The sequence below is a fragment of the Periplaneta americana genome, chromosome 14 (genome assembly GCF_040183065.1).
Source record: "Periplaneta americana isolate PAMFEO1 chromosome 14, P.americana_PAMFEO1_priV1, whole genome shotgun sequence".
Taxonomy (NCBI): domain Eukaryota; kingdom Metazoa; phylum Arthropoda; class Insecta; order Blattodea; family Blattidae; genus Periplaneta; species Periplaneta americana.
Window position 1 is genome coordinate 147,087,030 of NC_091130.1, and position 27,690 is coordinate 147,114,719.

Sequence of the window (27,690 nt, forward strand, 5' to 3'; positions counted from 1 at the left end):
TTCTTGTAAAATAAATACTAGGCTTCTTTTCCATAGCATAATGCAGACCACCCACTTTCTTCTATTTTGAGATTAAGGAAGTAATGAGTTCATGATATGCATAATTTATTGCCATAATACACTGCTCCCTTAAATTAGCTGAGCTTATCGGGAACTAAATCAATGGCTTTCCCAAAATATACTATAAAATATTTCATATAAAACAATTTTTATTTCGAAAAGCAAGCAAAAAGTTTTGTCCTTTAAATATGCAGAAATTGGATCTGAACAAATGTAATATTTTAAAATTCCATTTCAAAAGGAAAAGTTACATTTCTTCAGATCAAATTTCTGCACATTAAAAGGACAAAACTAGAATTCTTTCAATCATTTATTATTATAATACACTGCTCTCTTAAATTCACTGAGCATATCGGGAACTAAATCAATGGCTTTCCCAAAATATACTATAAAATATTTCATATAAAACAATTTTTATTTCGAAAAGTAGGCAGAAAGTTTTGTCCTTTAATACTATAAAATATTTCATATAAAACAATTTTTATTTCGGAAAGTAGGCAGAAAGTTTTGTCCTTTAAATATGCAGAAATTTGATCTGAACAAATGTAGTATTTTAAAATTCCATTTCAGAACAAAAAGTTACATTTCTTCAGATCAAATTTCTGCACATTTAAAGGAGAAAACTAAAATTCTTTCAATCATTTATTATCATGTCCACGCCTGTGGAGTAACGGTTAGCACGTCTAGCCGCGAAATCAGGTGGCCCGGGTTCAATTCCCTGTCGGGACAAGTTACCTGGTTGAGGTTTTTTCCGGGGTTTTCCCTCAACCCAATATGAGCAAATGCTGGGTAACTTACGGTGTTGTACCCCGGACTCATTTCACCGGCATTATCACCTTCATCTCATTCAGACGCTAAATAACCAAAGCTGTTGATAAAGCGTCGTAAAATAACCTACCCCTTTATTATCATAATACACTGCTCTCTTAAATTAACTGAGCATATCGGGAACTAAATCAATGGCTTTCCCAAAATATACTATAAAATATTTCATACCGTATAAAACAATTTTTATTTCGAAAAGTAGGCAAAAAGTTTTGTTCTTTAAATATGCAGAAATTTGATCTGAACAAATGTAGTATTTTAAAATTCCATTTCAGAACGAAAAGTTACATTTCTTCAGATCAAATTTCTGCACATTTAAAGGAGAAAACTAAAATTCTTTCAATCATTTCAATCATTTATTATCATGTCCACGCCTGTGGAGTAACAGTTAGCATGTCTAGCCGCGAAACCAAGTGGCCCGGGTTCAATTCCCTGTCGGGACAAGTTACCTGGTTGAGGTTTTTTCCGGGGTTTTCCCTCAACCCAATATGAGCAAATGCTGGGTAACTTACAGTGTTGTACCCCGGACTCATTTCACCGGCATTATCACCTTCATCTCATTCAGACGCTAAATAACCAAAGCTGTTGATAAAGCGTCGTAAAATAACCTACCCCTTTATTATCATAATACACTGCTCTCTTAAATTAACTGAGCATATCGGGAACTAAATCAATGGCTTTCCCAAAATATACTATAAAATATTTCATACCGTATAAAACAATTTTTATTTCGAAAAGTAGGCAAAAAGTTTTGTTCTTTAAATATGCAGAAATTTGATCTGAACAAATGTAGTATTTTAAAATTCCATTTCAGAACGAAAAGTTACATTTCTTCAGATCAAATTTCTGCACATTTAAAAGAGAAAACTAAAATTCTTTCAATCATTTATTATCATAATATACTGCAGAAATTTGATCTGAACAAATGTAGTATTTTAAAATTCCATTTCAGAACGAAAAGTTACATTTCTTTAGATCAAATTTCTGCACATTTAAAAGAGAAAACTAAAATTCTTTCAATCATTTATTATCATAATATACTGCAGAAATTTGATCTGAACAAATGTAGTATTTTAAAATTCCATTTCAGAACGAAAAGTTACATTTCTTCAGATCAAATTTCTGCACATTTAAAAGAGAAAACTAAAATTCTTTCAATCATTTATTATCATAATATACTGCTCTCTTAAATTCACTGAGCATATGGAAATTAAATCAATGGCTTTCCCTAAACGTGCTATGAAATATAATAAAGTAAAATAAAATAAAAATAAAACAATTATTATTTCGAAAAGTAAACAAAAAACAAGCGAAATTATATTAAACTTTTCGGTTTGAAATATCTCAAAGAATAACACTCAAATTAATGACATTATTTACGGTTATCCCTGTATATATATCAAATTATTAATAATATGTTAATGCTATAATTTCAAACATATCACTCACCTTCGAAAATGCTGTCCGATCGAGCAAAATAAACATATTCAAAGATGCAGAATGCTTGGGGCTTAGCATTTGGTCTTTCAACAATGCTGATAGTCTTGATGCCATCTTTCGTCATCTCCACAATTTCTCCAGGATGGACTTCCCGTTCATACCGAGCGCCAATGGACAGGAAACCACAGGACTCTGATGAAATCACCCAGCCTTCCTCCATCTCATCTTCGTTGTTGGCCCCTATAAACACAGTTTTGACATAACAGTACCGCAATTAGAGTTGGTTCATTACACCACTCATAACTGAGGAAGAAAATAAGTTAGTGCAAACTCGTATTTTCATTACCAGTAAATACCCTACCACACACATTCAAGCTCAGGTGATGAGAGTTTTGTCTCGTCAGTGGCGTACGCAGAATTTTGCCAAGGGAGGAACATTATTAAAATTGTTTTCTATTTACATTATCGGTAATTTAAATTTTGTGTATTACAGTTATTATTATTATTATTATTATTATTATTATTATTATTATTATTATTATTATTATTATTATTATTATTATTATGTTACGATATATTTATTAATATTATACTATGTTCAAATAGAACATTTTCATGAATAACCTTATAAAATCTTTGAAACGTAATTTTTTCACGGCCCTCAAATTTTTAACAAATTTTAACTTATTTCATTTTGTATAATAAAAATGCTTGTGTCGTTATTACATTTACGCAATAATCATATATACAGAATGAACCGTATGTAATGTCATTAATTTCAGGGGGTTATTCTTTGAGATACTTCAAACAAAAAAGTTTAATACAATTTTGCTCGTTTTTACTTCCTTTCCGAGAAAAAAATTGTTTTATATGATAAAATTTCAAAGGGTATTTATTAATTTCCAATATGCTCAGACAGTTTAAGAGAGCAGTGTATTATGATAATGAATGATTGAAATAATTTAATTTTTGTGGTTTAAATGTGCACAAATTTGATCCGAAGGAATATAACTTTTCGTTTTGAAAAGGAATTTTAAAATATTGCATTTGTTAGGATCAAAAATCTACATATTTAAAGGACAATTAACTAAAATTCTTCCAATAATCTATTATCATAATACACTGATCTCCTAAATTGACTGAGCATATCGGGAATTAAATCAATGGCTTTTCAAAAACATGGTATGAAATGTTTCATATAAAACAATTTTTATCTCGAAAAAGAAGCAAAAATAAGCAGAACTATTTTGTTTAAAATATCTCAAGGAATAAACCCTCGAAATTAATGACATTACTTACGGTTCATCCTGTATGTATGTATGTATGTATGTATGTATGTATGTATGTATGTATGTATGTATGTATGTATGTATGTATGTATATAGTCAACAGTTATTTGTATATGGTAGGTAAAACACTTTACGTAACAGGAAAATCCATGGAAACAATCAAATATATTGAAATAAATGTAATTAAACACAGTAATGAAATGTGGAACTCTCCAAGGATGAAGAATGAACTGGCATGAAGAATATGTTGAAGGAGGGGTAGGAGGACTATGCCTTACGTCGATGTAGATTTTGTTACTCTGACAGTGAAAAATTAGAGAAGGAAAAACGATTATGGATTAAAAAAATACCTCTTTTTTTTTTTTTTTTTTTTTTTTTTTTTTTTTTTTTTTTTTTTTTTTTTTTTTTTGGGAGTGTTCAGACCCGGTAACCGACCCCCTTGCATACCCCCCTGAGTCTCGTCATAACTTCCAAAACTCTTAGAGATCCACTCAGCCATTTATAAAATTGAGTATCGATACTGTGTTTTTCATCAAGGTAAAAGCCGGTTTGGAATTGAACGGGTTACATCAGCTTCTTGTCTATGAGGATGACGTGAATATGTTAGGAGAAAATCCACAAACGATTAGGGGAAACGCGGAAATTCTAGTTGAAGCAAGTAAAGCGATTTGGTTGGAAGTAAATCCCGAAAAGACTAAGTATATGATTATGTCTCGTGACCAGAATATAGTACGAAATGGAACTATAAAAATTGGAGATTTATCCTTCGAAGAGATGGAAAAATTCAAATATCTTGGGGCAACAGTAACAAACATAAATGACACTTGGGAGGAAATTAAACGCAGAATAAATATGGGAAATGCCTGTTATTATTCGGTTGAGAAGCTTTTGTCATCTAGTCTTCTGTCAAAAAATCTGAAAGTTAGAATTTATAAAACAGTTATATTACTGGTTGTTCTGTATGACTGTGAAACTTTGAGAGAGGAACAGAGATTACAGGTGTTTGAGAATAAGGTTCTTAGGAAAATATTTGGGGCTAAGAGGGATGAAGTTACAGGAGAATGGAGAAAGTTACACAACGCAGAGCTGCGCGCATTGTATTCTTCACCTGACATAATTAGGACCATAAAATCCAGACGTTTGAGATGGGCAGGACATGTAGCACGTATGGGCGAATCCAGAAATGCATATAGAATGTTAGTTGGGAGGCCGGAGGGCAAAAGACCTTTGGGGAGACCGAGACGTAGATGGGAAGATAATATTAAAATGGATTTGAGGGAGGTAGATATGATGATAGAGACTGGATTAATCTTGCTCAGGATAGGGACCAATGGCGGGCTTATGTGAGGGCGGCAATAACCTCCGGGTTCCTTAAAAGCCAGTAAGTAAGTAAGTAAGTAAAAGCCGGTCGAAATATGGTGCTAACCACAGAATTTCTTCTTGTATCGATATCAAGTTAAGATGAATGAATGACTTGACTATGGTGAATGCCAACAGTAAATCCTTGCACAGACTGTCCGCATTATTGAGAAATCTCAGCTCCAGAAGTGTGACACAACAAAGTGTATATCCAGTAGCAGACATCACAACATGTTTGTTTCCTCATGCATGCAATATTTTCAGCACATAGCCGTCAATTAATGTGCTAAGATGCCTTAATATAATTATATCAACAGACACCTTCTGAAACAAGCGAAAACTGTACAATTTCTCAAAACATGTTTATTGTACACCCTTCGACACGGAAAATGGTCGCTCTCCTGTAGCGTGAATTTGTCGAAGTGTCGATCGGATTAACGCGAAATTCACACGGGGAAATATTAAGATCGAGGTCCGAGGATTAAGGCAAGACGTAGCAGTGATGTATCTGTATGTCACAAAACAACATATTCGTTACGAAGTCTTTATGGCTTAGCAATAGAGATCTTTCTTTTCGTTACAAAGACCGGGTTTCGAATTTCTCTATGTAAAACACACACATGTAGATATGGCGCAAACGATGATTCCCGAGCTATTCAAAAGTGGAACTAAGGGCTGGTTCACAATAAATCGGGAACGGAAACGAGAACGAGAACGGATATATATTTTTTAAATAAATGTATTTAAATGTGATCATTCACAATTACCGAGAAGCTTGCTGAAGCCCAGGAACAGAGAGGTGGCCAAGTTTTAACTTTGCTGTTGTCATTTTCGGTCACAGCCTACTAGCATGGATAAATATATAATAGGATGCGAAACTGCGGTCAGCACCATCTGGATTTGAGGGTCTGAAATAAGGTGATCAGCGCCCAACGTCGTAGGTGGTGAACATTAGAACTACGTGTTGGGTACATTACCCAGAGTTCTCTATCCATTCGAGATATTGCTGTACGGGAGAGTCGAGGAGCCGAGATGGCGGACTGAAATTTGCTAATAAGTGAACATAAAGTGATACATGTGTGTATAAGCAGTGTATGTTAAACAGTGATGTTTATGGACGTTGTAAAAATAGTGTTGTTGAATGCATTGTAAAGTAATAGTAATATAATAAATTGAACTATCAAAGTAGTTCTTGCAGATTTTTCCATTGTGCTGTATAATAAATACCCAAAGAATACAATCCCAATTATCTAACCTTTCGCTTTATTTTTTGTCTCTGTCTGGTTATATTTTAATCGGGTAGTGTAAAACACATCGTCTCTTTTATCTTCCTGTTGGCTCCGGTAAGAATTTTCAGTAGAAGATGCTGTGAGGAATAAAACTGTAAATGTTTTATTTTAAATTGGGTTAGTTTTGAATATCGATGAGGGTAGGAGGGAATACTTTCTGCACAGTTTAACATTTTCGTCACCAGGTGCGCTGCTAAATGCATGGAGTAATTACTCTTTTCGCTACTTGGTGGGCTGCCAGATGTAATAACGCCCCTCCCACAATTAGATGGCAGCAAGATCAATTTCTACAACAGCGCCTCTAGTATGTGTTACGAGAAACTCAGTAAGTTTCGCATCCTATTATATATTTATCCATGCTACTAGATTCATTCTGTTGCCATCAAAACCTATTTGGTCGTCGTATATTTTGTAGCAAGGAGGCCATGACATAATTTCTTGTCCATTCATTGCTTGTAACTAACGCAGAAATTCAGTAGAATCACTTTCAATATATGCTATGTGTAGCCTATATGTGACTAGACTACCACGTGAATTGTATTCTTCAAAATTCCGTGTCTTAAATTTTGAGATTGGGACTTGTACTCATTAGAGAACGCTATTGGTCAATAACATCAGAGGACGTAACATCGACTTTACGTATTGATATGCATAGTCGTTTTTGTTCTCGGTTTATTGTGAATCAGAAATCTTCACGTTCACGTTCTTCGCTTTCTGTTCTCGTTTTGGTCCTCGTTTCCGGTTTATTGTGGACCAGCCTTTAGTCTCTGAAAAGCGACCAATTTCCGTGTCAAAGGATGTATCTTGTACAGTATTATTTCTTACCATTTGTTAATTTAATGGGGACGATCTTTCCGATGCATAGCGGTCTATTCCCATATGGGTCACGCACGCCGTATATCCTATCCTTCTGCATGATGACGAGTGAGTAGGAGAGAGGTGCCAGCTGCATGAGGTGCTTGATCCTGGCAGGCCAGTCAGGTCCGTTAACCTCCCCCTCTGGGGGATTGAGGCACAGGGCTTGTGTAATCAGCTCACTGTCTGAATGTGTGGACAGCCCCACTCCACGACCTAATACCTGTCAACAAAATCAAGTGCAAATGTTAAGGTTCACAGTACTTATCTTTATATGACCAGGGACAAAAAGTTCCTTTTCTCCCAAAAGTCGGTGTCCATGTTCTTATAAATGATTTATGATATAAATTAATTTATGCTCGACCATGCCGAAATGTAGTAATTATACACCAGGTAGCAGTCCTTTAATGCATGTCATTAAAGTACACCTACTCATTAAAGTACAGGTGTTCAGCCAATGACAACTCAGCTTACAGGTGTTCAGCCAATGACAAGTCAGCTTTGTACCGTTATAAAACCGCAAGTATCGATTATTCTCGGATATGCAATCGAAAGAGAATTAGCAAAAAGTCATGGAGGCTGGAAATCCAATACTGTCGCAGAAGGTTATGTTCTGTTACTATAATAGTAATTTGTCATCTCGTTTTTTCAATGTCGAATTCAATAATCAAGGTTACATCAAGTTTAACGGGATTACATCAAGGTCAATGACATTATTGTTCCTCAGAAAAAATCAATACTTTCGCATCTGCGCACATCTCACAATTCACGACCTAGAACAAGGTCACTTCTGATCTTGTCAGATACAAATAAAATGTATACATCTGAATAATTTCAAGTTAGAAATATGGTCGAGCATAAAAAGTCGTATGAAACTTGCCTATAATGGTAATTAAGACGCTCGTATGAATATTATGAAACTCGCTTGCGCTTATTTCATAAATATCCATACTTGCGTCTTAATTACAATCATTATAGGCTCGTTGCATAATGTACTATTATAATAGGGTAAGGTTAAAATATTACTGATAAGTAGGAGGCAGATGTTGATGAAAATTCATCTTCTAATTTTTTACATTAGGACGATGTCTAGTAATATATAAATCCTTTCTATGTCAATATTAACTTAAAAAAGTAATTTCTTATATTGCATTTTTTGCATTTTTTTTTTTTGAACTATAGTTCTGTCGCTCTAATTTCCGGCAGCCAATTGCATTGCAGGTCGACTACATTTAAACGTATACGTCTTGTGATTCGCTGATGAAGATGATATTCATTTCTTAAGGCTCGATAAATACTTAATATAATCGCCCGCCATTTTGGCTCTTTCGTTGGCATTCGCAGAAAGCACACGAAGACGTTATTTGCCGCTCAATTATTTGCTGAATTACAGTGCGTTTGATTTATTATCATAGGAGCTACGACATGATAATGTTTAACGGTGTGGCAAATAGATTCCTCGTATGGCAGCTCGGCAACGAAAGAACAAAAATGGCGAACGATACTACCTACCTAGACTTTATAGAGCCTTCACTTCCTAAGACGTAAGCAAAGGGGAGGAGTCACGCCGGGAATAACAGAGGGAATAATGGCTATAATAGGTCATTTTTATACTTTTTTCCGTATTTTTTGGTCATTTTTAATACTTTGAAGAACTTTTAGATAATTTGGAATGCATTTTACTTTCTTCTTTACCGATAGCTCTGTCAAATAATTGTCTAACCAAATAGCTCAGTAGTAGTTACCTACTCAATAAATGAATAACAATGAAGCTTGAGTTTTATAGTTTGGAACAGACTCTAAAATCCATCCTTCATTCCTCTGAAGGCTTCACTTCACACAACAGAAGTAATATAAAATGCTTGACAGCAGCTTAGTTCAAGTGAGGGCTTTGATCGCTACTGTTCTCTTGTCGGTACAAAGGTGTCTTTAGAATTTATGTTTGGAAGGGAGGAAACTTTCACCATGTCCTGGACAGGACGTTGTGTCCTCAACATGGTTCGGAAGGGATGTCTATTGTAGTAGACAATATTTTTAACACAAAGATTGCAAGAATGCACACTGCTCCCATAATTTGTTTTCTCATTCACACTTCCTCATCTGGAAGATCTGATAACAAAAATGAAGCGCGGAAGGAGGAGATAGAGAATGAAGGCACTGACATGGATCACCCCTGATTGAAATACATTGTAAATCCTCATTAAAATCTATAGTTTTCCCTTAAAACTTCCATTTTGTTGCATGTTATTTTCCTTTGTTTTAGCCAAATTCCATGAAAGGAAAACCAAGTATATGAAAACATCCAGAAAAGAGGTACAGAAGCAGGACAATGTGGCCTTTCATCACCATAATTTTGAAAATTGCACAAGTTTTAAATATTTAGGTACAATGATTACAAACAATAATGATATATCCTCAGAAATAAAGACAAGAATAATGGCCGGTAATAGGGCTTGGAAAACTATTTAAACTCGGTTCATTATCCAGATCTGCAAAGAAAATAATTTATAAAACTATTCTAAGACCAGTGGTTACATATGCTAGCGAAGCTTGGGTTTTAACAATAAATAATGAAAATATGCTAGCAGTTTGGGAAAGAAAAGTCCTGAGAAAGATATATGGTCCCCATTTTGAAAATGGTCAGTTTAGAAGTAGAACAAATAAAGAACTAATGGAACTGTATTGAGAAGCGAGTATAGTTTCCTTCATTAAGAAAGGCAGACTTAGATGGTTGGGACATCTTGATCGTATGCCAGAAGGCCGATTACCTAAACGGGCATTATATGGACATCCAGGAGGATTAAGGAAGACCAAGGCTGAGGTGGCTTCAGGATGTGGAGGATGATCTGCGGAGAGTTGGATGCAAGAGATGGAGACAACGGGCTCAAGATAGAGATGAATGGTTTCTATTGATTAAGGAAGCCCAGGCCCTTCATGGGCTGTAGTGCTAGTAATGAATGAATTAGCCAAATTCCAGGAAGTTGCCTCATCTCTCCGAGATTTGCAGGGCAGTCATTGAAACAAGGAGACTAATTTTTAAGAAGTCGTGGTGCGAGTACGGTGAATAATATTTAAATGTCATTTTCTTTTAATTTTATGTCGTTTTTGCATTAGTTTAACGGCATTTTAATGATCATTTTAAGTAGATTTTTAGGTCATCAACATCCGCCCCTTACTGATAAGTCTTAGCAATATAATTTAGGACGGCTGCAATAAAATGCCCTGTTTTTAACAACTATGATCATTTCTTCAAGATAAGGCAAAAGAAAGTAGAAGTTAAAAGTTTAAATTTGCAGTGGATACTTTCTTACATAAATTTTCTTAAAGGAAGCAATATCTTGCTTATAAAAGTAAATGTTCTTTGCATAACTGTAAATACCAGGACTAACAACAAAATATTCCTTACCATCTTACGTAGTGAGCCACAGTTTACAATTTCGCCATTATGGGCAACAGCCAGAGCTCCGTGAGCGGTGTGAACCACAAAGGGCTGACAGTTGACTTCTTCTGAAGCAGCACTTGTAGAATACCGAGTGTGTCCAATGCCAAGATTACCTAAATGTAATGAAATAGCCATCAATCATCCACAATTCACCCACAGCCTGCTTGTTGCTGGACATAAATGATCGTACATTTCAGCCTCGATGGCAATGTAACATATTATATGCGTAATTGATTAACTAGCGGACTTACTCATGTTAATTATGTAAGTATGTGCGGCTTACAGCTGTTTCGGTGCTTATCACCAGAAAACATCTTTATATTCTTCATCCTATACAGTTTCAGTTGTTAGAAATTGGAACTCGCTTCCGAGTGATGTAAGGGGTTGTTGGACAATAACTTCATTTAGGTCAAAATTGCATAAATTCTTACTTAACAGATGAATTGCTGATTAATATTTGTTACTTATAATGAAACTAACATCTGTCCATTATTATTATTATTATTATTATTATCATTAATTTTTCTAAATAGATTTACAAAACCTCTAATGGCAATTACATTAATATTCTCATTATAGAAATAGAAATATATATATTCTCCCTGTAACATAGTCCTAGTAAGCCTATATTAAATTAATTTTCATCATTTTACTAGCTATCTCAAATATTAAATTAATTATAATTCATTGAATTAAATTAGCTCATAAATTAAGTTACTACTTTATCTTATAGATTTATCTAAATTTAAATAAATGTGTAGTGAAGAATATTGCTGGAGAACCTTTTAAGTGTAGTGTAAATATTTGTAATTTAAATTTATGTATTGTATTGATTAAGGCTGGTTGAGTGGAAGAGAAGGCCTTATGGCCTTAACTCTGCCAGCGAAAATAAAACATTATTATTATTATTATTATTATCACACCATCCTCAGAGCCTACTAGATCTCGGCGTCATCTCGAACTTCTCTGCCTGTTATGTGGGTGCGTTTGATTGTTGAAAGGTGTTGAAAAGTGAAGTCAAATAGTGTGTGTGTACTGAAATTGATCTGTGTGTTAAGAATTTGATTGGGGTGTGTTTTAGTGTGTTTGTATATTTCGTATTGTTCTATTGTGTTGAGTTTACTTACATAATTAACATGAGTAAGTCCGCTAGTTAATCAGTTACTTATATTCAAGTGTTAAAAGTAGTGTACACAAGAATCAGAATGGAATATTATATGCCTTGAAAAGAAATATTATAGTAACAAATTCGCCTAGATTTGAATCGTAACCAGGGCTGCCAGACGTCCTGGATTTCCCAGTATTGTTCTGGATTTTATTGGTGTGTCTTGTGTCCTGGATTGAGTTATATTTGTTCCATATTGTAAAAAAAAAATGGTTAAACAGCCATTCCAGTTGTCATGGATATTACATTTTTACTATTTTTAAACTATATTGAAAATGAAATGACTTTTGTCAACTTTTATTATTAAAGTCAATTTAGAAGATCATTTATTTATTTATTTATTCTGGTGTAGTTAAGGCCATCAGGCCTTCTCTTCCACAACACCAGGAATACAAATACAATAATAGAAATAAACAGAAAAAAATATACTATATACAAAATAAAGCTACACAAAAAATAAAGAGAGAGAGAAAAAAAACTATAAATAAAGTAAAACCACACAAAAATATACACAGGTTGCAGTCACACAAACTTTAAATGAGTGATTAAGTATCATAATTAATTGTATCCTAACTAATTAACTAACATAAACGAGAAACTTGCAATTTTAATCTAGACTAAAAAAGAAAAAAAAAAAAAAAACACAAATCAATACTTCTAGCAATACCTAAAAACATTAACTAAGACAAAATTTTCCAATTTAATTTTGAATTGTGATAAAGTCCGGCAGTCCCTGACGTCATTAGGTAACGAATTCCAGAGGCAAGGTATTTCTACAGTATAGGAAGATGAGTATAAAGACGTTCTATGATGAGGGATAGAAAGAAGTGCTTGATGTCGGTTTCGAAGAGTTGTAAGAAATTGAAAGCGCGATAACAGATAATTCGGAGTAGAAGTATGCATGATTCTAAACAGAAGAGACAGTGAATGTATTGTTCTTCGTTCCTTCAGACGCACCCATGAAAGTAACTGGAGGGAAAAAGTTACAGAAAAAAAATTGTTGAATTAAATTTGTTATTATTGCAGAAAATAAAGAAAAGGTTCCGTCATGAATGTTAGAAGATTTGTGAACTCACTTCACACTTTATCAACAAAAAGTGTAAAACTGAGGTCTCTGTTTCAACCGAAAAGAGATTCATTCCTATAGTGTCAGCATAAGTTTCATCCAGGCCACTGCCGGGCTTATATAGGACGCACAATGGACCAAAGCAAGTCTAAGTGGAAGGCCCATTCTGGGCACAGCCCTAGAAAAGCGAGACCAAGGGAAAACATTGTTACATGTAATCAAGACCCTAACTGACGTGAAGATCTCGAGAGATCTTGTTTGCTTTGCTCTGACTAACTTCAACTTTGCCACTGGGCTCGCAAAGAGTTGAAGCTTCCTCTACTTCATTTTTCACTATCAAATCCCATTTCAAAATCGAAAGCAGAAAAGAAAACTAAGTTCAAACCTTATGAAACCTGCGATCTGAAATTGAATTCAACACGCATACAAATTAAAAATTTTGTATGTAGGATATGATATTGACAACTCATGACCAAGACAAAAACTAATATTAATTAATAATAATTAGACTTCGTTGAATTGCCACACGCAGCATGCAATCAGGTTGCCGATGTACGGTAGTATAGAGGAGGTGAGCGACCGCCCGGTCTCGTAGTATAAGCAGTTCATGTTAAGAGTTGTGACTGGTCCAAATAAATAGAGCAGCTACAGCTAATGTATACCTATGTAAGCACTTGATTTTGCATTACTGTGGTTGGAACAGTCAAAGCTTAACATCTGTTCAGTGCAGACAAGAATTCACTCAAACATACTACAATGAGAGTGTTGCTGTTCCAAATAATTGCCCCTGGAATACCCTTACCCCCGCAGCCAGTCTTGACCCGTTGGAAAACGTGGTTGTTGTTAATTATTATGCAGAACATTACGGCAAAATAATGGAGGTAATTGATGCATTGGATAGCACAGATAGTTCCGCTATTGCAGCTGTAAAATCATTGCCTTCTGAACAGCTATTGGAAGATATTCTGTTCATTGATTCTAATAATTTTAAAATCGTGTACAAAAGCATCACCCTGTTAGAATCGTCTAAACTACAACTCTCAGAAGCCCTTAATATAGTGTATAAAGTATCACAAATCGTTATCCAAAATAACAATTCGCTAATTTCAGAAAAAGTGAATGTAAGTTGAGAAACATTATTGCTAAAAATTCTGCCTATTCACAATTTCGTATTTTAAATACTGTCAGGTCACGAAAAGACGTCTGAAGTTGGTGTACTAAAAAGTAGTGACTTTCCGTTCTTCAAATATGCAACTATTACATCGTGTGATGTTGAACGTACATTTTCCCAATATAGACACTGTTTGAGTGACCATCGGAGGAGGCTCACTTTGCAGTCGCTCAAAATGTATGTAACTCTTCACTGCAATGCACATATTCAAGGATGATTTGAGTATATTACATTAAATTTTAAGAGTTAATATATCTCACTACAAAATAATTGTGTATTTACATGTTTAGACATTTGCTACTTCAATGATCATTCATTATATTTCTTGAATGCAGGATACAGGTTTTATTGTAACCGTAGTATACTGCTCAGTGTTTACATCAGAGGCATACTCCATCCGTTGCACGCTCCCTTCTCATACAGTCTATACCGTGTGCGTAGTAAACCTTACGATTCTCGTGGCAATTCCACGAAGTCTAATAATAATAATAATAATAATAATAATAATAATAATAATAATAATAATAATAATAATAATAATAATAATAATAACAATAATAAACAACAATAATAATAATAATAATAATAATAATAATAATAATAATAATAATAAAAGAGCATACAAAATCAATACAAGTAAGCCTACGTTAGTCTTTGACCACCATTCTGGAACTGGCAATTTATTAGTAGTGAAGTTCGATTCTCCTCCCCTTTTTAGTTGCGAATATGGCTCCTAAGCTATTGCACTGCCCGATATTTACCGATGCTCCATCGTACATTTGCGCAATTAATTTCTCGCTACAGTTAAATTCTTCTACATGATCAAAACCAACTTCAGATATTCTTTCGGCTGTCCTGTCATCTGAAAGTCCTGTTAATTCTTGTATTTATTATAGCTTACTTTATTTATTTTTATGTAATTTTGTTTTTTTATTCATTTTGCTTTTTCATATTATATCATTTTAAATTATTTATTATTTCGTTTATTCTATTCTTTTAAAATGACCAATGAACTGCAGTTAAGGAGGCTATAAGGGTAGGCTACTTGAAAATTCTTATTGTAGTCTCTGACAGGGTCTCCACCACCCAGAAAGAAGGGTCGTAGTATTCGGATACGCGGTCATATCCTCAAACGCGATTAAACTCAAGTCATATCTCTCCCTCCGCACCCTCCCCTGTCCACTAACTTCCCTGCTAGAAATACCGTTTGCTGTAAGATATTTGGATGGTTCGTCGGAAATAATTATTATTTCTGAGCTGTGCAGTGGCGACAACTCACGACAGAAAGTGGAAGCTTAAAGGAAATTAATACGTCGGTACGCACTGAAAATCAAAATCTGTAATTAAAATGTTTTCTATCCTCAGATGCACGAAATTAAACTGTAGGATCATCCTCATACCCTTTATGGAGGAATCGTCACTGAGTGTTATTGGTAATACTGAATTATCAACTTACCTTTCAGTTTCTTCATTGAATCATCGTTGAAGACATTGTTGATCATTCCCATTCCTTTATGAACACGGAATGCCTTCGCATTGTTGCCCTCACTTGTTACTATTCCAGCACTTTCTTGTCCTCTGCAAGATAAAAAAAATCGTATATACTGTATAACATTGCAGAAATAGATTGTTACGAAAGTTCTTTGCTTTTTGAGTTTGTATTGCCGTAATGCAAGGCGTTAAAATAGACCAGCCGTGGCGAAAATGCGACTCACGAGCACATTGTGGCTCGCAGTGCTTTTCTCTCGCTTCCTACCCACAACCCCCACCCTCTCACTCACTGGAGTCAAACTCCGTTCCATTTGTATTTGTCTCTGACCTGCGAGTGGCGTATCGTCGCAATGTCTCTCTCGAAACCATGTACCTCTACAGAAACGAAAGTTTCAAGTAGGATGGGAAGGCGCTTTTTTTTTATGCTGACAATATGATGAGAATATTAAATGTATGATTTGTTCATAAGTATTACGAGGAAAACGGTTGTATAACATAAAACGGCATTATAAGTTACTACATGTTACTGATGAAACATTAAAAGGTTGTGTTGTTGTTGTTATTATTATTATTATTATTATTATTATTATTATTATTATTATTATTATTATATTTATTGTTGTTATTATTATTATCATCATCATCTCTCTGTACGCCGATCCTTTTTCAGCAGATGTACGAATAATGCGGTTAGATCTTCAATTTAAACTCACAGATTTACAATGTGATGTTAAATTAAAGCTAGTTGTAAGGACTTGACAAATGTTGAACCTTTCAAATCTTTGGCAAAAAATAAATATTTGAAGCTTCGTTCTTTCGCTTGCTCTGTTGAAGCCATGTTCGCTACAACTTACGATTGTGAAAAATTATTTTCAACAATGAAAATAGTAAAAATCAAATTAGATCACGACAGACAGACAAATACCTTCGTGATCAACTACGACTGGCAGTAAATGACATAATTCCTGATTTTGAAACTCTGCCGCAGAGACATTATGAAGACAATTTTAGGTTTTGATAATGTGTCCTATGTTTCCGCGTTCATTTCTTTCTTCGTTACACGTATTGAACATTAGTTTGTAGCCTTGTGCTGTATATAATTTTATTTAAGTGTTTGACATTAGGAAAATGAAAAACCGTTAATGTCAGACAGTTGCTTCACTTCCCCTTCGGGTGTCCGCCTCCCTCCATAGGTGCTATGCACGTTGCAGCTTACATAGTGGCTCGGCGCACGATGGCATTTTCGCCACGGCTGAAATAGACTATTCAACTGTTCTGTACATAAAATAAAAATGACATAATTAATGTACAGTATTAGTATTTGTAAGACGTCATTTTTCAAGTCATAAGAAACCGGGTATGACATGACCTCGCGTAAAGCGGACAAAGGGTACAAAATTCTCCAATCCTATTATATATATATATTTATTTATTTACATATCGATTATTCACCAAAGAAAGAAACTCCGCACTTGAGCAAATGTTTAATTCGGCTGACCAACTCTGGCCTACTCTTAAGATAAATGGGGGAATTACTTCTATATTTACAAACTATAGCAAGTAGCAATATTAACTTTTAGTGCCTAAAGTTCCGGGCTCTCGTAATTGTCTACAATACCTGTGCTGTAGTGCGACGAGTCCGAGACATATCACTTGCGCGACATCAATCTGGGTAGGCCATTCGCCTGTAGCAATGCAGCCAAAAACGCCGCATTCATGTGTGAGACCCGTCTCCTCCTTGTTGGCCACAACGTTCGTTGATTCAGAGGAAGCCATTTCACGACACCTGTAAACATGGATATATTGAACTGTGACGGAACATTTAGGGGAGGGGGTGTTACAGGGTTTGAACCCAAACCCCCTTTGAACTTTCTGGAAAAAATTATATATTTACATATGAGTAAATAATTGTTTTTATTTCTCTCATTTTTCACTGTCAGAGTAACAAAATCTACATCGACATAAGGCATAGTCCTCCTACCCCTCCTTTAATATAACCCCTGTACTTGGTACTGCGGCACGTTCGAATTATAACAATGTTCTCTCCCGTTTCAGTTATGTCATATCATAATCTCTTCACACGCACGCAAAATAGCCGCATACTAGCCATACCAACACATAAGACATCATCGTATTCATCATCATACACAATCTCGCTCTCGTGCTTGTGGAATACCCTACCCAGTGACATCAGAGACTGTCGGAATTTATCAGTGTTCAAAAACAAACGTATTAAGCATTTTCTTACTGCGTAGAGTAGGTTTAATTTGTACTTGATTAATAAAAAAAAATTTCTTTCTTCTTAACTCCTACAATAAACTGTCTAGCCTTTATTAATCAGTTAATCTTTTAGTACTTTGATTTTTATTGTATTTTTGTAAATTTAATATTAATTATAATTATAACTGTAATTGTATTCTTAATATTGTAGTTGTAATCTCCAGGTAAAGGGGAAGAGAAGGCCTGATGGTCTTATCTCTACCAGGTTAAATAAATAAATAATAAATAAATAAATTATAAAGAGACCTGCCGCCTAGTACAGACCGTATAATAAAATGAAGCTGACACAATATGAAATTTAACTTGTGAAACATATTGAAAAGGTTGTTTTGATAGTTCTGCAGTGCAGATGTTGTTAAATATTATGTATTGTCGATTTTAAACTCATTTTAAGAGCGGTATTAACCTGATCGTTAGTTTGAGTTCTGACTTTTATTGTGAAATGTTCGTTTAACGTTTTCTGCATTTGACAGTTCATATTTTAAATAAAAACTTCACATTATCGTTCTAGGTTCTTTGATATGTCTAAGGGGCCGCGAAATTCAATTTTAAAATTTTTTAGCAAAAAGTCGCATAGTGATTCTCATAGGCGGAGAGAGAACCGTTTCCTTGGGCGAGGGGTTGGGGGGGGGGATCAAAACCATAGAATGCCGATATAACGAGGTTACGGGGGATATCATTTACTTCCTCCCCCGTTATAGCTTGACAGTGGTACAGTATATCGGATTATGAACATTTAATAAAAGTATTTTTGGGGTGCATGTTTCTTACAGGAGGAAATTAAACGCAGAATAAATATGGGAAATGCCTGTTATTATTCGGTTGAGAAGCTTTGTCATCTAGTCTGCTGTCAAAATATCTGAAAGTTAGAATTTATAAAACAGTTATATTACCGGTTGTTCTGTATGGCTGTGAAACTTGGACTCTTACTTTGAGAGAGGAACATAGGTTAAGGGTGTTTGAGAATAAGGTGCTGAGGAAAATATTTGGGGCTAAGAGGGATGAAGTTACAGGAGAATGGAGAAAGTTATACAATGCAGAGCTGCATGCATTGTATTCTTCACCTGACATAATTAGGAACATAAAATCCAGACGTTTGAGATGGGCAGGACATGTAGCACGTATGGGCGAATCCAGAAATGCATATAGAGTGTTAGTTGAGAGGCCGGAGGGAAAAAAGACCTTTGGGGAGGCCGAGACGTAGGTGGGAAGATAATATTAAAATGGATTTGAGGGAGGTGGGATATGATGATAGAGACTGGATTAATTTTGCTCAGGATAGGGACCAATGGCGGGCTTATGTGAGGGCGGCAATGAACCTCCGGGTTCCTTAAAAGCCAGTAAGTACGCATTTTTCTTACAGTGTTACATCCATATCCACGATGTTTCGGACCGAGTTGTATAGGGCTTCAACTGTAGGTCTACTACAAATTATAATAGGGCATAACCATAGGCAGAGTTATGGGAGGGTATGTGTGGGGACAGTGCCCCCCCCCAAAAATTTGTCTGAACTTTTTTCTTTCTTTTAACATTACAAAATATTGAATTCAAAAGACTTTTCTTGCTTTTGTTTAATGAATGGAATATTATTTGTAAATGCTACCATCGTACCATCTTCCTGGAAAATGGCTGCTTTCACAAAAAAATCTTTGGGCTATGGTTGTTTTATGAAAACTACTGAACATTTCCACTCCTTTAACATGAGACTATAGTGTTTTTTTTTTTTTCACTGACACCTAATTCAGTACATGACCGCTGCAGACTTCTAACACAGGAGTACAGGATGTTGCAAAAGAAACATTACAGTGCTTCCATTCTTCAAACGAGATATAGAAATTCTTACACATTCAGAAATTTAAAATAAATATTATAATCTAGACACATGATTTGAAGACAATAATTCGTCAATTTAAGCAACAGAAACTTAATCATAGAGAAAAGCAAAAAAAAGTCTTTAGCATTCAATATTTTCTAATGTTAATAGAAAAAAAAAAGAGTTGAGACAAGTTTGAGGGGGCAGTGCCCCCCATACCCCCCATAACTCCGCCTATGGTGATTCTCGCGAGGTTAGTGAATATTTCACATTGGCAAATATTTCCTCGCAGCTGTAGGCGGCCTACTGGTATACCCACAGATTCTAACACACGATATGACCACAGATGTTAAAGCGTGTATTAATAAACTTAAAAAAAAAATGACTATTGCGCATTTTACAATTTTTTCTCCTTTCCGATAAGCAAGGTTTGGGAAACTGCTTTCAATTTCACAATAAGTTACTAGCGCGTACATAAAATGTGATACATCGATGTGTGTATTGGCATCACCCTCGTCCACCAAACCGTGCAAACCTGTAATCGACTGATGTGAGATGCGCAGGATTGTGTGTTTATGATGCAGTTCTAAGTTTCAGTTTCCTATATAGAGCGACGAAAGAACGGTTTAAATCAGATTATAGTGGAACACAGACTTCTGAAGTGTTCAAGGTCGTACGTAGTTTCGGTCGCTTACCCACCCTCCTCACGAACTTTTCCCTTTGCAAGTTACACTGCAAAAAATAATCTCGTCAGTCTCCTTGTGTTCATCTCGTCCATTCATTCTTGATCGTCTCAGTTCCTTTTAGGCCTATAGGTCGTTTATAATTTACTAGCGAGCGTCTCGTTAATTGTGAAAGAAGGCTTATGAAATAGTGTTGTAGTAACACGAGATAATCAGGAGAAAGTAACTGATAAGACGATCAGGAGTGATTAAATGATTGGGGCGAAAGTGACAAGAGATGATAAAAAAAAAGATTTAAGACAATGGGAAGGAAAATAAAATCCGGAACTATTAGGGTAGAACGACTGACGAGACGGCGTGAAATAACAGATTGCTGAGAACGTTTTAATAGGGACATAGCTCAAAGGACAATCAGAACTGAATTAATTTCATCAGAAAAAAATTACTGAAGAAACAACTGTAAGTGAAATGAAGGGAAGAAAAAAAAGATTGACGAGATTAATAATAGGCCTAGTAAACTGATTGAAGGGACGATCAAGAGGAAAATTAGATGATGGACGAGACTATGAAACGGAAAATGAATCATGAGATGGTTAGAACGGAAAGGTGGGCATGGATCATTTTGTAGGGACTCAATCGCGTCAATACAAACATTTCTTAAAATGTTTAAACTAACACCAAAAGCTGTTGCCATAACTCTTGAGTTTTATTGACTCACTGCTAGAAAGATATTAAAAATATTTGTAAACATAAAAAATGATCTATTTAGTCTGGCTACGCATATTTAGACTGTGAAGCATACTCGAACAATAATAGTATTTATTAAACACAAGTTATACAACTTTCAGACTTCTTTTTATTTGTTCTGGACACCTGGCTTAGGATCTCGCAGAGTGACTGTGATTATGGAACATTGGTGGAATGACAATGATGAGGGGAAATGGGAGAACTCCGATAAAAAAAACCCTCGCGCCCACTTTGTTCACCATCCAGACGGGGATCGAACTCGGGTCGCCACGGTGCAAGGCAGAGAGACTGATCACTCGGCCACAAGTTATTGAATGCTTGAAAAAGTGTCTACATATATAAAATAGAATAACACAGCTTAAGTTTAAACAACTCTCAGCTGTACACATAACGCAGAAGAGCACAGCACAAGCTTAGACAGGATACTGAATTTCGGTTTTGTCTTTGCAGTGTAGGAAGTTGAGATTTTTACAGTAGAACCAGTCCCCAGCCTATTAGAGTGGCAGGAGGGTGAGTAAGTTTGCAGTAAGAAGAAGGGAAAGTGTGTGACCTTGGCAACCATAAATGCTTGTGGACGACTATAATAATAATCGACACCTAACCATGTTACCATCGGTATTCTTTTTCTATTATCTTCTGCACTGACTATACCGAACGTGTCATATGCGTGAGCTATTATCTATACCAGCGTTTCTCAAACTTTTTTGAAGTGGGGACCATTTTTTTAAGTCAGAACAGTTCCGCGGACCACCTTACTCTTGTTCCCTTCGAAAGCAAATTTATCATTTATGTAGCATATTTTAATACCAGTATACTTATATTTTAAAATAGAATTAATTAATTATAATACTTTTGTAATTATATTTTTGTAGCCAATCACAAGTAACTTATAACAAATTCTGTGCATTGTTTATTCATCGCTTGCCTGTTGTCAATTAATTGTTTGAAATCCTTCTTACGCTAGTAGTTGTCCATGTCTCTGTTAAATAGTGTCTATTTTAATAATGGAAAACTAGCTTCGATCTGGATCTTTGAAAAGAAAGGAACATGAAGATACGCTCCATTTAAGTAATGCTAATAGTTCGGAAGCTGTGTGTGAATAAATATATTAATTATAGTGCCATTAAAGAAATATCTAATCCTAGTGGTAGCTATTACTTTCGTAAATATGACAAGAGTTATTTGGAACTTGGATTTACTTGGTATGGCAATGAGAGTGAACCAAAGCCTCGGTGCGTTGTTTGTTACGAAGTACTTTCCAACGAGTGTATGAAGCCCGCGAAATTGAAACGGCACTTAGAGACGAAACACGTAAGTATAAAAAGTAAACCTGTCCGATTTTAAAATAGGCGGAGTCTAAAATTTCTTATATCGTCATCTGGAAAAACAAATTTAAAAATTAATGCAGAAACATGTCCGATTTTCAACAAGTAAAGATGCAATTTGGCACGTTCTATTATTGGTGTACAACGTATAGTACGTGCCCATTTAAATGTGCAGACTGGGTGTAGGCAGAACTATTAAGAAAGTCATCAATACATGGAAAGGTTCCACTGTTACTTTGGTCCTCTTTTATGAATTCGGGTGGTCCCTGGCTTGGTTACAGGCTCGGCGCCAGATATGCAGGAGAAGATGGCGAGAAGCGTCACGTTCGAAGTGGGTAGATGGGTAGGGTAAGAAATTTCATAAAATATTAGTAGTCTACTGGAAGAAAAAGTGAAAGGCGATTGCCATGTGTCATTTCCAAACTGAGATTTTCAGCTATAGTGTGATATGCAATTCATTTGGATTTTATTTTTTCTTCTGTCTTTTTTAAGGACCACAAGGGCAGAATTCGAGGACCACAGGTGGTCCGCGGACCATAGTTTGAGAAACGCTTATCTATACTCTACAGCACAGCTAACCTGTTTTCTTCACTCGATGACCAAACGCTGGCCTTTACTAATAACAAAATCAGGTGGTACTTACCCAAAAGTTTCTCGATGCTGGCGATTCTATGCAAACTTCTCTTTTATGATCGCAACTCTACTACAAGAAATTGAAACTTCGCCATTGAGTAAATGGAGGAGATAATACAACGCAATGGGGAAATTCCCCACTATACACGAAGAGGAGGAGCGAAGCAGGTGATGGGGGGATGATAACTGCGGGTCAAGAAAACATGGTCTGCATTTTGCAAAGGTTATCTTCTTGTGCCAAAATACAGGTCCTCAGCCAACATGGATGAGCGATTATCGTTATTACGCAGAGATCTCAGCGTTGCTCAACGGTTGGGTCGTGGCTTATGAACTGCAAGTGACGTCTACTCGTGTTTTCCACACTTCATTACGCAAACGAAGCTTGAAAGAGAAGTCGCTGTTAAAAGAAGACTTCGAGAAAGTGTCGCTCGGCAACAGATGTGTTAATAGAGAACTTCCGTCTTGCCTTCATCATATCGAACTATTCCTCAGAAGAGGTCACCGTGCCCTTCTCAAATTCTTTTCATCGCAAAGTGATGACTACATACCAGAGTTCTATGCACTAATAATGGGCAATATACTATGTACCAACAAACATTGAATATACACGCACAGTACAGTTCTAAAATGTTCTATCCCGATTATGGATGCCAATGTGAATGATAAGAAATAAGCCTGTAAGATCACAAAGATTAAAGACGAGAACCTAAATCTTTTAGGGTACTATTCATAGATATTTCGCTAGCCCGCGCTACGAGCGTGCTAACCTAGCCCCGGCTATCGACTGATTACTTGTACGGGATTCATATCATATCACTAACACTGGTTTATGAATACGAAAAACGTTAGTTCGCTGATCATCCACCAGAAGCCCGCGCTAAGAATGTCTATGAATATGGCCCTAAATATTTACTCTAAAAAATGTAAACACTCTGGGTGCTATTCATAGACATTTCGCTAGTCCGCGCTACGAGCGTGCTAAACTAGCCCCGGTTATCGACTGATTACTTGTACAGGATTCATATCATATCACTAACACTGGTTTATGAATGCGAAAAACGTTAGTTCGCTGATCATCCACCGAAAAGCCGCGCTAAGAATGTCTATGAATATGGCCCTAAATGTTTACTCTAAAAAATGTAAACACTCCGGGTGCTATTCATAGACATTTCGCTAGTCCGCGCTACGAGCGTGCTAAACTAGCCCCGGCTATCGACTGATTACTTGTACAGGATTCATATCATATCACTAACACTGGTTTATGAATGCGAAAAACGTTAGTTCGCTGATCATCCACCGAAAAGCCGCGCTAAGAATGTCTATGAATATGGCCCTAAATGTTTACTCTAAAAAATGTAAACACTCCGGGTGCTATTCATAGACATTTCGCTAGTCCGCGCTACGAGCGTGCTAAACTAGCCCCGGCTATCGACTGATTACTTGTACAGGATTCATATCATATCACATCGCTAACACTGGTTTATGAATACGAAAAAAGTTAGTTCGCTGATCATCCACCGGAAGTCCGCGCTAAGAATGTCTATGAATATGGCCCTAAGTGTTTACTCTAAAAAATGTAAACATTCTGGGTGCTATTCATAGACATTTCGCTAGCCCGCGCTACGAGCGTGCTAAACTAGCCCCGGCTATCGACTGATTACTTGTACAGGATTCATATCATATCATATCGCTAACACTGGTTTATGAATTCGAAAAACGTTAGTTCGCTGATCATCCACCGGAAGGCCGCGCTAAGAACGTCTATGAATACGGCCCTAAATGTTTACTCTAAAAAATGTAAACACTCTGGGTACTATTCATAGACATTTCGCTAGCCCGCGCTACGAGCGTGCTAAACTAGCCCCGGCTATCGACTGATTTCTTGTACAGGATTCATATCATATCATATCGCTAACACTGGTTTATGAATTCGAAAAACGTTAGTTCGCTGATCATCCACCGGAAGGCCGCGCTAAGAACGTGTATGAATACGGCCCTAAATGTTTACTCTAAAAAATGTAAACACTCTGGGTACTATTCATATACATTTCGCTAGCCCGCGCTACGAGCGTGCTAAACTAGCCCCGGCTATCGAGTTATTACTTGTACAGGATTCATATCATATCGCTAACACTGGTTTATGAATACGAAGAACGTTAGTTCGCTGATCATCCACCGGAAGGCCGCGCTAAGAACGTCTATGAATACGGCCCTAAATGTTTACTCTAAAAAATGTAAACACTCTGGGTACTATTCATAGACATTTCGCTAGCTCACGCTACGAGCGTGCTAAACTAGCCCCGGCTATCGACTGATTACTTGTAGGTGATTCATATCATATCATATCATATCGCTAACACTGGTTTATGAATACGAAAAACGTTAGTACGCTGATCATCCACCGGAAGGCCGCGCTAAGAATGTCTATGAATACGGCCCTAAATGTTTACTCTAAAAAATTTAAACACTCCGGGTGCTATTCATAGACATTTCGCTAGTCCGCGCTACGAGCGTGCTAAACTAGCCCCGGCTATCGACTGATTACTTGTACAGGATTCATATCATATCACTAACACTGGTTTATGAATGCGAAAAACGTTAGTTCGCTGATCATCCACCGAAAAGCCGCGCTAAGAATGTCTATGAATATGGCCCTAAATGTTTACTCTAAAAAATGTAAACACTCCGGGTGCTATTCATAGACATTTCGCTAGTCCGCGCTACGAGCGTGCTAAACTAGCCCCGGCTATCGACTGATTACTTGTACAGGATTCATATCATATCACATCGCTAACACTGGTTTATGAATACGAAAAACGTTAGTTCGCTGATCATCCACGGAAAAGCCGCGCTAAGAATGTCTATGAATATGGCCCTAAATGTTTACTCTAAAAAATGTAAACACTCCGGGTGCTATTCATAGACATTTCGCTAGTCCGCGCTACGAGCGTGCTAAACTAGCCCCGGCTATCGACTGATTACTTGTACAGGATTAATATCATATCGCTAGCACTGATGTATGAATACGAAAAACGTTAGTTCGCTGATCATCCACCGGAAGCCCGCGCTAAGAATGTCTATGAATATGGCCCTAAATGTTTACTCTAAAAATATAAACACTCTGGATACTATTCATAGACATTTCGCTAGCTCACGCTACGAGCGTGCTAAACTAGCCCCGGCTATCGACTAATTACTTGTAGGTGATTCATATCATATCATATCGCTAACACTGGTTTATGAATACGAAAAACGTTAGGACGCTGATCATCCACCGGAAGGCCGCGCTAAGAATGTCTATGAATACGGCCCTCTGTGACGTCGCCACAACCCCGGAAAGTGAGATACATCCTTAATCTGTAAGCTCAATTACATTTCAGAAATATCTGCTACATTTAATACATTCCTATTTCACTATTTGTAGTACTAATCTGAATGACAAACATTTTAAAATTCCTTTTTAGAATGAAAGTTGCATTTGTTCATATAAAATGTCTGCACATTTAAGGGGTTAGGTACAGCTTACAGCAGTAAAATTTTGGATATATTCAACATTTTTTTCCTCCATTACTGTATCTTGTACAATAATGAAAGTTAGTATGTATATTTTTAGAAGATTATTTTACGACGCTTTATCAACAGCACAGGTTATTTAGCGTCTGAATGAGATGAAGGTGATAATGCAGGTGAAATGAGTCCGAGATCCAACACCGAAAGTTACCCAGCATTTGCTCATATATTGGGTTGAGGGAAAACCCCGGAAAAAACCTCAACCAGGTAACTTGCCCCAACCGGGAATCGAACCCGGGCCACCTGATTTCGCGGCCAGACGCGCTAACCGTTACTCCACAGGTGTGGACTAGTATGTCTAAAATACTGTCCTGCTATATGAAAAAAATATTTTTATGATTAAAAATATTATTTAAATATATTTTTTTTAATTCAGTTAACTGTGCACTGATGAAGCGTTTCCCACATAACTCAAAAACTATCCAACATTCTGTGATGAAATTTTTTGTGTGTATATATATATATATATATATATATATATATATATATATATATATATATGCATGTCATATCTACAATATGATGCAAGATCACTTTCTCTCCTTTGATAGATTGTCTGATAAAAAATTAATTCATTTTAAAAATGGTCAAATATCAGTATTTTCTTCTAACGCAAAATAAAAAAAAAATATTATTTATTAAGGAATGTAGTTGAAAGAGCATGATATTGTAAACATGAGTTTCAGCATTAAAATAAAAGAGAGAAAACATGAAAAAGTTAACAAGTTTATGAGTTATGAGGGAAAAGCTTCATCACTGCACAGTGAACATTTTGAATTTTGAAAAAAAAAAAAAATATATATATATATATATATTAATAGTACAAATATATTTTTTTTTTCAATATAGCAGGACTGTGTTCTACATATACCAATTTTCATGATTGTATAAGATACAGTAATGAAAGAAAAAAATGTTGAATATTTCCAAAAATTTTGCTGCTGTAAGGTGTACCTAACCCCTTAAAGGACAAAACTAAAATTCTTTCAATAATTTATTATCATAATAACACTGCTCTCTTAAATTGACTGAAAGTGAGTATATTGAGAATTAAAACAATGCCTTGCCTAAAACATGCTATGAAAAGTTTTATATAAAACAATTTCTCTCGAAAATGACGCAAAAACGAACAAAACTGTATTAATTTTCTTTGTTTGAAATATCTCAAAGAATAACTGCCTGAAAAT

At 35.8% G+C, this 27,690-nt stretch overlaps 1 protein-coding gene across 2 annotated transcripts in view; it reads right to left on the bottom strand.

Moving 5' to 3' along the window:
* LOC138713814 (amidophosphoribosyltransferase-like) overlaps positions 1-27,690 on the bottom strand; it is a 57,035-nt gene that overhangs the window by 9,775 nt on the left and 19,570 nt on the right. The window contains exons 1-6 of one of the 2 annotated variants that reach the window (XM_069846252.1): positions 22,944-23,041; positions 17,071-17,238; positions 15,418-15,539; positions 10,524-10,672; positions 7,088-7,340; positions 2,335-2,565 (exon numbers count right to left, since the gene is read on the bottom strand). In XM_069846252.1, the coding sequence (XP_069702353.1) occupies positions 2,335-2,565; positions 7,088-7,340; positions 10,524-10,672; positions 15,418-15,539; positions 17,071-17,228 (913 nt within the window). In that variant the 5' untranslated portion in view covers positions 17,229-17,238; positions 22,944-23,041. Of the gene's footprint in view, positions 1-2,334; positions 2,566-7,087; positions 7,341-10,523; positions 10,673-15,417; positions 15,540-17,070; positions 17,239-22,943; positions 23,042-27,690 lie in introns of those variants that run through there. The other variant, XM_069846251.1, reaches the window with a different exon arrangement.